General features: G+C 37.6%; 1 protein-coding gene across 5 annotated transcripts in view; it reads left to right on the forward strand.

The window, feature by feature from the left end:
- Positions 1–14,935, forward strand: part of DENND1A (DENN domain containing 1A) — a 545,115-nt gene that overhangs the window by 257,371 nt on the left and 272,809 nt on the right. For all 5 annotated transcript variants that reach the window (XM_037745641.1, XM_017548402.2, XM_017548407.2 and 2 more), the window contains 2 exons: positions 950–1,030; positions 5,308–5,361. In XM_037745641.1, coding sequence (XP_037601569.1) covers positions 950–1,030; positions 5,308–5,361 — 135 coding nt within the window. The remainder of the gene's footprint in view (positions 1–949; positions 1,031–5,307; positions 5,362–14,935) is intronic.

Below are 14,935 nucleotides of genomic sequence, written 5' to 3' on the forward strand. Positions count from 1 at the left end.
AGCTTGTTTGATTTGTCAGAGCTCAGATTGAAACAAGCTTGTAGTCTGGGTGCATCTTCTTTTGCCTTTCCTTAAATTCACTACTTAAATAGACAGCTATAGTGAAGCAGGGAGGGCTCTGAAGCCTGCATTTCACCCCTTAGCTGTGCAACTTACTAACAGGCTAATTTGAGACAAGTTGCTTCACCTTTTGGAGCCTCAGTTTTCACATCTGTGAAGTGGGTATTTGGGAGGGTCAAAGAGAGGATAAGTGGATACAGATATACACTTAGCAGTATTATATTAGTACAGAGAATTCCACAGGGTGGGAGAAATGGCATTTGGATAATTCTGTGAGCAGTGTTCTTGTTCTTTTGAGCATTTTAGAGGTGAATTCATTTTCAATCAAATAATTTGTATTGCTTTGTATGTCATTATGTTGCTCAATTTCATGAGTTAAAATGCATAGCTACCGTCCTATATTGCATGCTGTTGAACTTAGTTCATTTCTTACTTTCCATAATTGGAGGCTGCCATGTGTACCCAGTGAACACTCAATGAAATTAATTGAGGGTAATGATGATGAAGACAAGATCTACACTGTCATCGTTATTTCTCCCAGCCACCCCCACCCTGTAAGCTAGGATTGTTTGCATTTAAAAGTTGTTGCTATGGAGTTGAGGCGATAGATTTGCTGAGAGCTTATGGTATATGATCCATAAAAGGCGGTCATGGTAGGTGTCTCATTGAGTAGAAAATGTCAAACTTGATGTAGGAGGATCTATTTGGCTCTTATGTTTGAGGCATATGCAGTGTCTTTTGTCAAACCCTACATGAATATCAAACTTATTTCTGTGCTGAGGCCAGCATCTCCCCAACCCCCTTAGTTGTGTGTGCCCAGACCTCCCTGCAGGTATCTTACTAAGGGCTCAGCCTTGCTTTTGTTACTTAGGCCTTTTATTTCTTTCAGGAAAATCAGTGGAATGAGCTCCTTGAAACTCTGCACAAACTTCCCATCCCTGACCCAGGAGTGTCTGTTCATCTCAGCGTGGTAAGTGGGGCAGAGTATTAGCCATTACTGAGAACTCATTTCATTATTGACAGTAAGAGGAGCTAGCTGAAGAGTATTGTATTTTGTCATCTGTACCTCCCCTCTCCCATCCCCAAATACTCTGACACCTCTGGGCTCAAGGTAGGCTAGGGAGTTGAATTTCCTCCTTTTTCTGAGATTCTATAAGAAGTAGACAGGTCTTAAATGTCTTCAGGCTCCTCTGTGGCCATCATCCCTGGCATCACTAGCATCTCCTGGATCACAGATGCTGGGGTGAAATAGGACAGCTGGCCCCATCTGCTTTCTGAGTTCCTGTCCCGGCCTCCCTGCATCACCCTCGCTCCCCAGCACTGCTGTGCGTGTCCCTTTGCTGAAGCCCATCCTGCACCCTCAGCTTTCAACATTTCCTGTCCCCTGTATGCCAGGGTAACAGATATTCATCCTTCAGAACTCAACTCTGATTTTATTTCCAGAGAAATCCTCCCTTGATACCTCGGAGGTTTAGCTAAGATCACCTCCTTTGCCCCAAGCATCTTACATGCTTTGCGGTACTTAGTTACACCCTATTGGAATGATCCCTTTCCCTGTCCCCCTCACTGGACTGTGTGTCCCTTGAGGACAGAGAAGGAGAGTGTTTAGTGTTGTTCCTGGCCTTCAGTAATAGTTTCTTTGAATGCCTGTAAGTATGTACTGCTACCGCATTTTCTGCAGCATGCTCTGAAATACCAATTGGAAGATTTCCATCCTAGTCATTGTCTTGTGACATTGAGTGACCTTAATCAAGACCTTTAACCTTGTCGGCTTCAGTTTCCTCATCGCTCAGATAAGGCATCAGAAGANTTATTGTTATAGTTTCTAAAATGAATTATTTGCCTAGATTCAAGTAAAATGTACAGCTATATTATATTGCTTTCTACATTCAGTTCCCAGATACAAGGAGATCTTTTTCATATTTTGGTTCCAGGAATTCTCTAATTCCCCAGGTCAAACCTTGAAGCCCCTGTCACTACCTTCATCAGAACTCTCAGACAGACGTACTTTGACCAGGTATTGATTATTATCCAGGGGTTATTTCCCTTAAGTCATGGGGCCTGAAAGTTTTAAGAGTTTTGTCTTTCATCTTCATTAGAACCAGGTACAGTGTTGGTATTCAGTGGTGGAAAGGTATCTTCCCTCCTAAAGAAAATTAATTCCTTATAGGTTTTGGTTACAAGAGGAAAAGATACTTGCCCTTCCAAAGTCATGTGATTAATAAGAGATAAGACTTGAGTTTTCAAAGCCAGGGCTAACTTCAAGCCTGTGTTCTTTCCACTGTGCCATACGTGTTGAAGGAGAAGAAGAGAAGGAAGGAAGGAACCAAAAAAAAAAAATGAATTTACAAAGATTTTTGCTCATTTTAGTAGAACATAGGAAGGAAAGAAACCTTGCTACAAAAATTCTTATACGGCAGGGGAGACCGTCTGGAAAAGATGAACAAATGAGCTTTAAAGCTGCCCTAGTCCTTGCTGTATAGCTAAGCAACCCTGCCTTTGTCTCTGCAGCTTGATCTCACCACTTCAGTCTGTAATAACATCCGACAGGTAGCTGTGGAGTAGCCCAGCTGGGTCACCAGCTGCTGGGGAGGAAGGTCCACTCCTTCCCTCGAATGGCTGCTCAGGCATAGTGCATGCCAGGCCTCAAGGACAAGCCATCTCAGGGGCAGCAGGAACTGCTGGGGTGGCGCAGCTGTTTCATGCCAGTGGTTTCTAGGAATGTTTCTGACCTCTCCTGGTCCCCAGCATTTCATGGGCAGTGGAGCAAGACAGAATCTCAAAGGACAGCCTGGGGACTACTTGGTTTTAGAATTGTGTTGGCTCACTATTTACTATCCATTGCATCTGTAAAGGCAGATATTTTTTTCTTTCCTTTTCACTGGGGATTCCTCTCTCCATATTGCATTTCTGATTTTGAAGGACTACTCTCATCTAGGTAATACATCCTGAAATGCTGATAAAATGGTAATCCTGAACTTTTTGTCTCTAGTCGCTCTCTGCAGGAGAATATTTCTATGTATCTGTTATGAGTAATTGATAAAAATAGTAATATGAACTAGCGGTTCAGAGCAATAATAATTTTATATTAAAATACCATTTATTGAACAGTAGACACTTCATATATATCACATTTATTCTTCAACAGTTTTGAAGTAGATAATATGATTCCCATTTACAGATTCAAAAACTGAGGTTCTGTGCTATTAAGTGAATTTGCTAAGGTACATAGCTATTAAGTGGCTGGTTCTTTGGTCTGAGCTCTTTCCTTCTCACTATGCCAAACTATTACTTGGTGACTCTGTCACCACATGACCTGTTACTGAACTAAACTTCTAGCCCTTTGGTATAGAAGTTGGTGTCTCACTGAGTCATATTTGAACCTTGTATTTTACTTTTCCTGTTTTAATCTTCATTGTTGAATTAGTCATTTACTAATTTCCATGCTACACCATCTCTTCTGTAATACTTCATAGGTAGTATTTTGACATACACACAGATTTTGGAATAATCCATCAAAGAAGGCTTTTTTTTTTAAGTTATCTTTCTTATAGTTTTTATTTTTTACTTTTTTATTATTTCCATTCAAGTCCCTTTAGCTGTCATTTGCACATAAAAAGGACAGATATAACAGTCTGTTACAGTGGAAAGAGCATGGCTCTAGTTACACAGATTCGGTTTTGGTCCTTTTTCTGCTACCTACTAGCTGTGTGATCTTTGACTACTTGACCTCTGTGAGCATTAATTTACCCATTTGTAATTTGGAGATAATATCTGTCTCAAAATGTATTATGGTAATTAGAGCTAACATTTAGAGTATTAGACATAATGCCTTTCATGTACCAGGTATTCTATTCAACAAATATCTGTTAAATATTAGACAAGTACCTTATACTATTATTGTTGTCATCATCATTACCATTGTCCCCAGGGCCTCTCATTTCAGAAAGCCTATACAAGTCATTCTTCTAGAGACCCACTTACTTTGCAGTCACCCAAGAGTGGAGGTTGCGGTGGACAACTTCCTGAAATGTCACTTGGGGGTCCAGGTTTGAACTTAGGCCATGGCTAAGCTGACCTTCTCTGCATGTGACCTTTCCTGGCCTTTGCATAATCCCATCTTTAATTGGCCGGCACCAGGCTCTTTCCATTCCTGCTTGCCATTGTCCTGAGTCTTAAATAGGAGCAAAGGAGGTGTCATCAGTTCAGCCTGTTGTTATTTAACTCAGGGATGCATGCTTGTTGCGTATGGAGATGACTCATTGGAAGTTCTTTGAAGAGGTAGATTTTTCAACTCCACTCAGTCTCCAGTCAGGAGGTTTATGATGGAGTGGGCTTCGTGGGCAGAATTTCTCCACTTTTGGTCATCTGCAATGGTCTCACCTTCAGTGCTCCAGCAACTGGAACATGTCTTAACATCACTTAGGCCTTTGGGGCAGATTTTGGCCATGTTTTGTAGATGAATATAATCTCAGATGCTGAAACGAGGTGGTTGTTTGGTAAAAATCATCACTGAGTGAATCTGGTGATATTTTGTCCCTAGAATACGCTTGCATCATTGAACAATCAATTATGAAACCAACAGCTTTCATGTGTTTAGAAACCTGGAAAATTCATATAGGAATTTAGCCTTTTAACCTCTTTGAATGATCGATCTATCTATCATCTATCTATCTATCTATCTATCTATCTATCTATCTATCTATCTATCTATTTATCGCAGAGTTTCATTCTTGTTGCCCAGGCTGGAGTGCAGCGGCTTGATCTCAGTTCACTGCAATCTCCACCTCCCAGGTTCAAGCGATTCTCCTGCCTCAGCTTCTCGAGGAGCTGGATTACAGGTGCCTGCCACCACGCCTCACTAATTTGTATTTTTAGTGTAGGTGAGGTTTCACCATGTTAGCCAGGCTGGTCTTGAACTCCTGACCTCATGTGATCTGCCTGCCTTGGCCTCCCAAAGTGCTGAGATTACAGGTGTGAGCCACTACTCCTGGCGTGAGCTCTTCATTTCTATCTGCCAAGGAAGTTCTCTCATAGAAAAGAACCCCCATCTACCAAAGTGATGATTTAATACATCTGGTTCAATATGAAAATACCCAAAGAAAATATTACATGGTTGTTTCTTATGAGTGAAGCCATTTCCTTATCTGGGTAAGGAAATATCTTCCAATCATTTACCTGAATTCTGAGTAATGTGATTATTGTACATTTTGGCAGAAATAAATCACTTTTGCTTTTCTCTTCTAGCATTCTTATTTTACTGTGCCTGATACCAGAGAACTTCCCAGCATACCTGAGAATGTGAGTACTTGGGAAGAAAATATTAAATTTTTACTCTCTGTTTTCTGCTTATTTATTTTAATAAAGGATGTGATTTAAGGTATAATTATAAAAATTATGATTTTTAAAACGAACACATTGTAAAAACAAAAATATAAGAACTGAAATGCATTATAAAAACAAAAACAGAATATTTGCAAAGTGTAGAAAGTATAAAGACAAGGAGGGATTGTTATTCCTCTTTCTCAAGAGTAATTATGTATTAACATGATATTTGATTCCCTCTTTTTAGAATGTATTTTTACATAGTTAAATCACCTCTTATAGAAACATCTTTTCCATTTTCATTCACATGTTAGTTTTGTCACTTATGTAATATTCCATTTGCTGTGTAGTTTATTTAGCCATTCTCTCACTGTAGAACATTTAGATGATTTTCATTTCTGCTATTATAAGTGAAATGTTTCTATATAAAGAATTTTCCAAATAGAAGTTTATTAGGGTAGATTTGCTCAAGCAGGATTACACTTCTACTTCTTATTCTTGTATATATACCTTTCAGAGAATAAAATAAAGTATTTATGGGTAAAGTATGAGAGCCCCGTCCCTACCTCCAAAGGACTTAGGAGCAGTGAACCAGAGTGTGAGAGAGCAGAAGGTTGGCGTTTGCCTTCTGAACAAGCTGAATGACATATCTAGTCTACTGCATGACATGTTTTCAAAATGTTTTACTGTGATTATAAATAGTACTATGTAGAATCAGATAAAGATGTCTACCACTTAGACACTTGATTACTTTTTAAAAATTGCAACAAATACATAACATAAAATTCACCATCTTAATTATTTTTAAGTGTACAACTCGGTAATTTCAAATATATTCATATTTCATACATTCAGTGTCCAGAACTCTTTGTGTCTTAATGAAACTGAAGATCTGTACTCATTAAACAATTCCCCATCCTCCTGTCTCCCCAACGCCTGGCAACCATCAGTCTGCTTTCTGTCTCTATGAATTTGACTACTCTCAATATAGTACTTCACATAATGAAATAATACAATATTTGTCCTTTGTGTCTGAGTTATTTCACTTAGCCTAATGCCTTCAAAGTTCATCTGCGTTGAAGCATGTGTCAGAATAGCCTGCCTTTTTGAGGTCGAATGATATTCCATCGTATGTATAGACCATATTTTGCCTATCTGTTCATCCATCAATAGATACTTAGATCAGTAGATACTGTTTTCACCGTTTGGCTATTATTAATAATACTGCTTTGAATGCTGGTGTACAAATACCTGTTTGAGTCTCTGCTTTTAAATCTTTTGGGTATATACTTGAATATTTGATTAGAAAAGTACTGGAATAAGTGGTATATCTTTTCATAACTACTGTAGATTCACAGAAAAGAAATTTTTCTAAGTGTTTTCTATAGAACAGACAGATTACAAATGTCAGGTGATCAAATGTAGTGAATGAAGTTCGGCTGTAGTATTGTGATTAGGTAACAGTCTTGATATGTTGGGATTATCAAGCATATCCACATAGTGTATTATCTGTATGATCACGCTATGATAGAAAATGTTACATCCTTTTTGTTTGACATTAACTAAAAAAAATTCAGACCAGAGTTTTCATTTCAACAAGAGTAGCTAATGTTTATTGAGAACTACTGTTTGTCAAATGATATATTTGGTGCTTTTCTCCAGTTTCTCACTTACCTCTCTCAACAAGCTTACATGGTGGCTACCATAATTATTCTCATTTAACATAAGGAAACAGAAGCTCTGAAAATTTAAGTAACATATTCAAGATCCTACAGCAAATAAAATCAGAATTCAAATATTGGCCTTTCTGGATTCTTGAGACTGAGTTCTTACATACTTTGCCACACTTTGAGCCCATGATTTGTACCTTTGAGTTCTCAGAAAATTCAATTAAAATTATGAAAGAAAGGAGAAAACTATTTCCCTAATGTCGGAGGAAGCCACCATGAGCCAGAAAGTTTGGGAATTTACGTAACATGAAGGAGATGATTACTGATAGTTGCAGTCAGTTCAGCATAGACAGTGGAGACATCCAAAGGGAAGTGAAAAATAGTGCAGGAACAGCAGAAGCAGAGGCATACTCTGGCTGTGAAGGAGGCTACTGAAGGATTATTTTTAAATGGGACATTTATAATAATTGATCATGTACTAAATCACACCAAGAATTTCAAAGTAGAGAAGTAAATTCTTACAGGTCACTGACTTTTATGGTAGTGAACTAAAACTATAATAATAGATTAATTAAAGGTTTAAAAATATTCATCTATTTGAAATAGCAATTGGATCAAAGATGATAAAAATTAAAATTAGATGTTATTTAGAAATTAATGACAATGAGGACACTAAACAAGTACCTTAGGGATGTGGCTAAAACCATACTCAGGGGAAAGTTTATAGCTTTGAATGCCTTTATATAAATAAGAAATTTAGAAAACAATGAACTTGACTTTTAAGGAACTAAAAAAAAAAAAAAAAAGGATAGTAATAAAAAATAACCAAAACTAGAAAAAGGAATTATAATTTAATTTATTAGGGAATATTGCTAAAGTAAAATTGAAAAATAGTAGTTAAAAAACTGAATTTATGAAAAGAATAAAATTTTAAACTTATTCAATAAATTTAAAAATTGTGAAAACAGAAAATTTTCTGGAAAAATACAAATGATAGTTGGCCTGAGAAATAGGCAATGAGTATAGAATTATAACTTTTAAAAGATTAATAAAGCTCTATTGCAATCCCCATCCTTCTAAAAATATATCAGGTTTAGGTGGTTATATAGGTGTTACCGGAGAAGATAATTATTACTTAAACAGTATCAAATCATAGAAAAGGGATGTATGTATGTGTATCATATAACAGCAAAAGAAAAATCAAACATAATCCCCTATCTCAGAAATCTGTTTCTGAGATTTTTCTTCAGTCCCTTTTATGACATGGTAGTTTTTCACACTGTGCTACTAGGAACTTCATTGTTGCTTTGGGAGCCCTGGAAGGCCTCACTGAGGTAGGTGGCTGACTGACCAGAGCACTGGATCCCTGCTCCTGTTTTATTCAGAGCAAATTAATTTCCACTCCTTAAATTGGGAGTTGAGTAATACTTTGTTTGAGATGAAAATGTTCTTTTGATTTTTTTTTGGTTAAGTTTAGAAACTTAACATTAAATGCATACAAAATATACATACTTTATATCTGTTTTTCCTGTAACAATATACTATGAACATTTACCCATGTTATTAAAAACTCTTTATATTTTGTTGTAAAAAATTAATACTGATACATAGAGAAAAAAATGAAAGGCCCCCCATTACCACCATCCCTGCCCAACCCCAATCCTACTATCCTTCCAGTGTTTGATGAAACCTTTCTCTATGAATTTAGTGTTATATGAGTGAGTACCTGTGTGTGTGTTGTAGATGTTTTTTAAACATAAATATGATGCTATTCATACTTGTTTGACAACTCATTTTTTTGTTTAATGTATTCTAAAAAGTGTTCCTATCTACCTGCTTCATCCTTTTTAATGATATACTTATTTAGTGGTATTTTTATTCTTATGAAAGTAATGCATATTAATGGCTTAAAAAATCATGTAGTACCACATAGTTGTTGATGAAAATGAGCAATTTCCAAGTTGCCCAGCTACTTTCAGGTTTTTAGCAGCTGTGTTTCCCTTCGTATTTTTGAATAATCTATTCATGTTGTTGTATCTTAAGTTTTTGGTCTTTTACTACCTCTAACCATCCCCACCCTGAAATACACAAAATAACATTCTCCCAATCACATATTTTCCATCTCCCATTCTTCCTGTATCTTTAAAAAATTTTTACATTAAATCAGAAGTTAATGTTTACATTTTAATGAGCATGCTGACACAGATAGTAGATTACCTTTTCTTTCGTATACAACTTTTTGTCACATAAGTGTTCTTGTGTTTCACATCTTTCTCATTCTTGATTTTATTCCCTCATTTTGGTGAAACGTGTGCTGGTAATTTTCTTGAGAAAGTACTGTGTCAGAGGCAACATTTTTAGACCTAGCATGACTAAAAATAACTTTCTTCTTTTTTTGAGACGGAGTCTTGCTCTGTTGTCCAGCTTGGAGTACAGTGGCACGATCTCGGCTCACTGCACACTCCACCTCCTGGGCTCAAGTGATTCTCCTGCCTTAGCCTCCTGAATTGGCATGGCTACAGATACACAACACCACGGCAGGCTAATTTTCGTATTTTTTAGTAGAGATAGGGTTTTACCATGTTGGCCAGGCTGGTCTTGAACTCCTGACCTCAAGAGATTTGCCTGCCTCAGCTTCCCAAAGTGCTGGAATTACAAGCGTGAGTCACCAAACACAGCTTCTTTATTCTTCTTTTGATAGTTTGACTGGGTATAGAACTCTAGGTTGGAAATCACTCTCTCTTCAAAACTTTGAAGATGTTTCTCCACTAACTTCTAGCTTTCCTGTTGCAACTAAGAAGTCTCAGGCATTCTGATTCCTGTGATTTATTTATTGTAACCGTCCTTTGATGGTCTTTCCTGGTATCCTGAAATTGCAGTGATGTACCTTGCTGTGGGCCTGTTTTCATCTATTGTGCTGGGAACTTGGTGGTTCCATTTAATCTGGAAACTCATGTCCTTTATTGCTGAGAACTTTTCTCACATTATATCTTAGAAAAAATACTCTTCATTTTTCTTACTGTCTCTGGGGCCTCTATAACAGAATGTTAAATCTCCTGTATTGATCCTCTAATTTTCTTGTTTTTTTCTCTCCCATTTTCCATCTCTTTGAGTTTTCTCTCTACTTTCTTCTGTCATTATATTAACATTTTCACTCATCCGTGAGACTATTTATAGATTTTAAAAATTGTTCTTCTCCTTGTATTATTTTCTTGCTCATCATTCCTATCTTCTGTTTGTTTTCTTCCATAACTTTCACTGTAGAGCCTTTCCTCAAATGGCTGCGCCATCACATTTAAGAGTGAGGCACTAAAAAGCTAACTGGATGCTCCGTCCTCATGAATAGGGCTTGTTACCTGGTGGGCTTTTATTGTGGGGGATAGATCAGAGTTTGTGGAGCTTGGAACTAGTGTGGCTATTTTGAGGGACAGGGGGGGCTCTCTAATATCAGTATCAGAATCTTTTCTTTTGAATTGGTCTGTTTTCTTTGCCTAGGGAGTGTATGCTTTATTACCAGTGTTCTGGAAGCTGAGTAGGAATGGTGAGTTATGACATGTCAACACCTAATATGTATACCTTCATTTATTCCTCATTTTTAGTGTAAGGCTTTATTTCCTGTCCTTAACTGTACCTGGTATCCCCAGGCGTTTCTGGTTCAGTTCTTCTAGAAGGTAAACACATATTCCTCTGCAGAGGTGCAGGAAAGTCTGTTGACTAGCTCAATGAGCTGGGAGAGAAGATCCTTGGGATTGAATTACTTCTATTTTTATTTGCACTCCCTCCCCTAGCCTTCAGAGATTCTAGGTGTCTCCAGTTCCTTTTCGGAATTCTTTTTGTGCTATGAGTTGGGCTGAATGTTCGATGCTGTGCCTGCCCACCTTATCCATAGCTTTCAGCTTTTCTTCTCAGCCTCAGTCACATGCTTGTCAGCTTGGGCCAGATTATTCTTTATTGAATGGGGCTGTTTTATACATCGTAGGATATTTAGCAAGCATCTCTGGGCTCTACTCACCATATGATGGTAGCACACTCCCCTCCAGCTGTGACAACCAAAAATGTCCACAGGCATTGCCAAATATCCCTTGGGAGACTAATGGCCCCAGGTTGAAAACCACTTCTTTAGTCACATCTGTTTTTCGGCTTTCAAAAATTTGATCTCTCTCTTCCATTACTATCTCTTCTCCTGTTTTTTGGCATTTGTGCCTTTTCAAATTCATTTACTGTGACTTTTTCTGGGAGGGTGGTATCAGGAGAGAGAAAAGATAAATATATGTTTAATCCACTGTATTTAACTGTTTTAACTATGCTTTCCCTACTAATAGACATTATATTTTCTATTATAAATAATGTTATAAAAATGATTGCCTAGGTTAGGTACATTAAAAACAATTTTTTCTTTTAAGAATGAAAAATTTCTTAGGAACTTGATTTTAAAGTACCTAAAAATTCTGATCATTTGTAATTTTTCAAAACCACAATTGAGATTAGGAAGGTTTTTTTTTTTTTCCCAAGTCTTCTCATAGCCTTACCTCCAAAGCCTGTCTGCACTGTATGCTACTTCTCCTGCCCCAACTATTTTTAAAATTTACATTTCTTCTGCTGGTTTTGCCACTAATGAACCAGTTTCGTGCGTATGACCCATTGTCCCTAAACCCTCCTTTGCAAACCAGTAAAAGGCTAGCCTTGTTTGTTTCTAAGCGGGATGGTAATACCAATCTGCCAGACTACTAACATACATGATTCCATTTAATCCTTAGAGCTACTCCGAGAGGGTAGACGTGAGCCCCGTTTTAGACAGGGAGCCCAGAGCTCACAGAGCTGAGGTGAAAGGTCTGCTCCTAAGCACGGTGTAGCAACACAGGTTTGTAAGGTTTTGTTCCTGTTGTACCCCACTGCCTCCCTGGAATTGACGTGTTCTATTCATGAGGACAAAAAGGAAAAGAAACAGTTTTTTTTTTTTTTTAAATATAGCAAATTACAAAATGAAGCAGGAAAGCCTTTCCTCTAAGGAGAATCTGAACTTTTGTAGGACCAATTTGTGTGGTTTTTGACGTAGAATCACTATTGAGCTTTAGCCATGTTGAAATTTGCATATTAATCTCTTGATAATTTTTCAAGGATTAATTTAAAATTACTAAATTGCTGCATTGCAAATTGAAACAAGCAATAACTGTGGGGTTGTTAATCCTTTATGATCTGGTGTAGTAGAAGAGTATGAATTTTAGAGACAGCCAGACTCTGGGCTTCATTACCCTGGGACTTTGGGGCAATTTACCTGTACTCTTGGAGCCTCTGGGTCCTTATCTACAAAAGGAAAATGTGAGAAACAAATGGAGTATTAAATGTAGAGTTCCAAGGACAATGTCTGGTGTGATGGAGATGCTGCCTTTTTTTTTTTTTTTTTGTTTTAGATGGAGTCTTGCTCTGTCGCCCAGTCTGGAGTGTAGTGGCAGGATCTCGTCTCACTGCAACCTCTATCTCCTGGGTTCAAGTGATTCTTCTGCCTCAGCCTCCTAAGTAGCTGAGACTATAGGTGTGCACCACTGGGCCCAACTGATTTTTGTATATTTTTTTTTAAGTAGAGATGGGGTTTCACCATGTTGGCCAGCCGAGGAGGATCATCTTGTGATCCTCCCACCTTGGCCTCCCAAAGTGCTGGGATTACAGGCATGAGTCACTGCACCCAGCCCGGAGATGCTGCTTTCAACGGTGTTTCTTGTTCTCCTTTTCTTGCCTCTCCCAGAATTCTAGTCTTAACCTCCCTTGAGATCTGAGTTGTGGCCTAGCACTGAAGAACATTACTCCTGGAGCATATCTTTTCTAGATTTTTGCTCATATTCATAGTTATGGAGATTAATGCTTTTCCTCTCATGGGGCATATATTTCATGGAGCCTCAAAAATGTCTTAGCAGGCCCTTTTGACACCAGAATGTCTGAAGCTTGGAACTGATGGGGCAAATGGAGCCCAGGGCTCCACTGCCTGTAATATAGCAGATAGTTTGTAAATAATTTTTTTATTATCTTCTCTGAGCCCAGGGCTCCACTGCCTGTAATATAGCAGATAGTTTGTAAATATTTTTTTTATTATCTTCTCTAAGGAACATAAGCAACAAAAAGGATAAATAGGCTTTGGGATATGGAACTTCATAATGTTCTATCACCAGATAATCCCATTCTCCTGGACAGTTTCAGGGAAGTGTTAGTGTAAAAAAAAGAGAAGGGTATTTACTGAGCATCCACTGTGGATATGAAATCTTCAGACAGCCTTAAAATATGGTTGTTATCCCTATTTCCCTGTTATGGAGAGGAAATGAAGCCCAGAGATGTGAGGTAACTTGCTGAACCAGAAAGTGCTAAAACCAGGATTCACACCGCGGTCAGTAGGATCCAAGCATTGAGATGCTGCTGGGTCTGGGCCCTGGTTCCATGGCTCCCTCTATCCATCTAAGAAATTGGTCATCATACATGTAAGTTATATAATTAATTGTATGAATGTTTGCCTAAATGTTCTCTCTCCTTCTCTAAGGACAGGGATCAGTATTTTTTTCACTGTAGCACTGTACCCAGAACAAAATAGATGCCCAGTATATATTTGCTGACTGAATGAATGACTGACTGAGTGAATTAACATGTATCCACCCCAGGAGAAGAAAAAAAAAAACAATTCCTTTCAGTTGGCTTTTGGGCCAATTTGTCTGCAAGACATTAATGAAAAGCAAATGTGAAAAATTAATTCTTTTCCCTTTCAGATCCCCATTGAAGTTAATTCTCATTATTTCTACAATTTCTTTCTTTTCACTGAAAAACTATCACTCTATAATTGCTCATCAGGGTTTTCTGTGTCTATCAAGATAACACATGTAGGAGTGAATTTTATGCAGGCAATAATTAAATGAGCATAAATTTTTATAAATTTTAAACAGTTGACCTGCATTTAAAAAAAGTCACAGATCGTGAACAGTTATGTAGTAATAATTACATTGTAAACTAGCTGTATAAGGGATTTTTTTTAGTGTCCAGGTTTTGAAGTTTACTTTTGATTAATGGATAATCATATAGACCTTCATTTGGAATATTAAACAACCTGTCTTAATTATCTAGTCGGTGTCATACCAAGTGGTTAATGATGCGAGGAAAGCAGTTAGAATGGACAGTTACATATAACATTGCCCAGACTCCGCTTTGTCAAAAGATGCGCCATGATACAGAAAAGATTTATGAACTCATCGTGACTTTCAAACATAAACAAAGTTGAAGTGGTAGTAGAAGACCTATTATCAAGAACTGCTATTATAGAGAATTCCATTGTTGCTCTTAAGCGTTGTCAGGTAATTGTTTATTCTAATGGTTTTTCCATTCTCATGGAGGGATGGAAGTTGACCTCTGGGTAAACTCTGCTTTCCCTCCTATAATACACTTCTCTGATGATTATGTGAATCTGTGGGATTCTTCCTTAGGCAGATTGTTTTAGAATCCAAATTTATAATTCCCTTTAAAGAATCACTCACAACTAAGGTTACCTAAATCCTTAAAAAAAAAAAAAATTTAGGGTTTTAAAAATTTATATTATGATAAAATAATTTAAATAGAAGTTATTTCAGTAAACAAGACCCACTGACAAAACCAAGCCTCTTTCCTTGGAAGCTGCCTCCAGACACAAGACAGTAGGTCTTTATCATGTGTACCATGTATGAAGTGGGAAGTCACAAAGACTAATAAAATGACAGACAGTGGGGCGGACTGGCATCTGTTTCGAAGGCTCCAAGGAGTACCCAGCTTAGAGTCAGTTGTTTGGTTTGAGGATTATCTCATTTCCCTAAGGTATTGAACCTAAGACGCTTTCTCTCTAAGCCCCACTATATCCCCTCCCATGCCCACCC

This window comes from Cebus imitator, unplaced genomic scaffold (assembly GCF_001604975.1).
Source record: "Cebus imitator isolate Cc_AM_T3 unplaced genomic scaffold, Cebus_imitator-1.0 Scaffold206, whole genome shotgun sequence".
In the NCBI taxonomy this organism is placed as follows: domain Eukaryota; kingdom Metazoa; phylum Chordata; class Mammalia; order Primates; family Cebidae; genus Cebus; species Cebus imitator.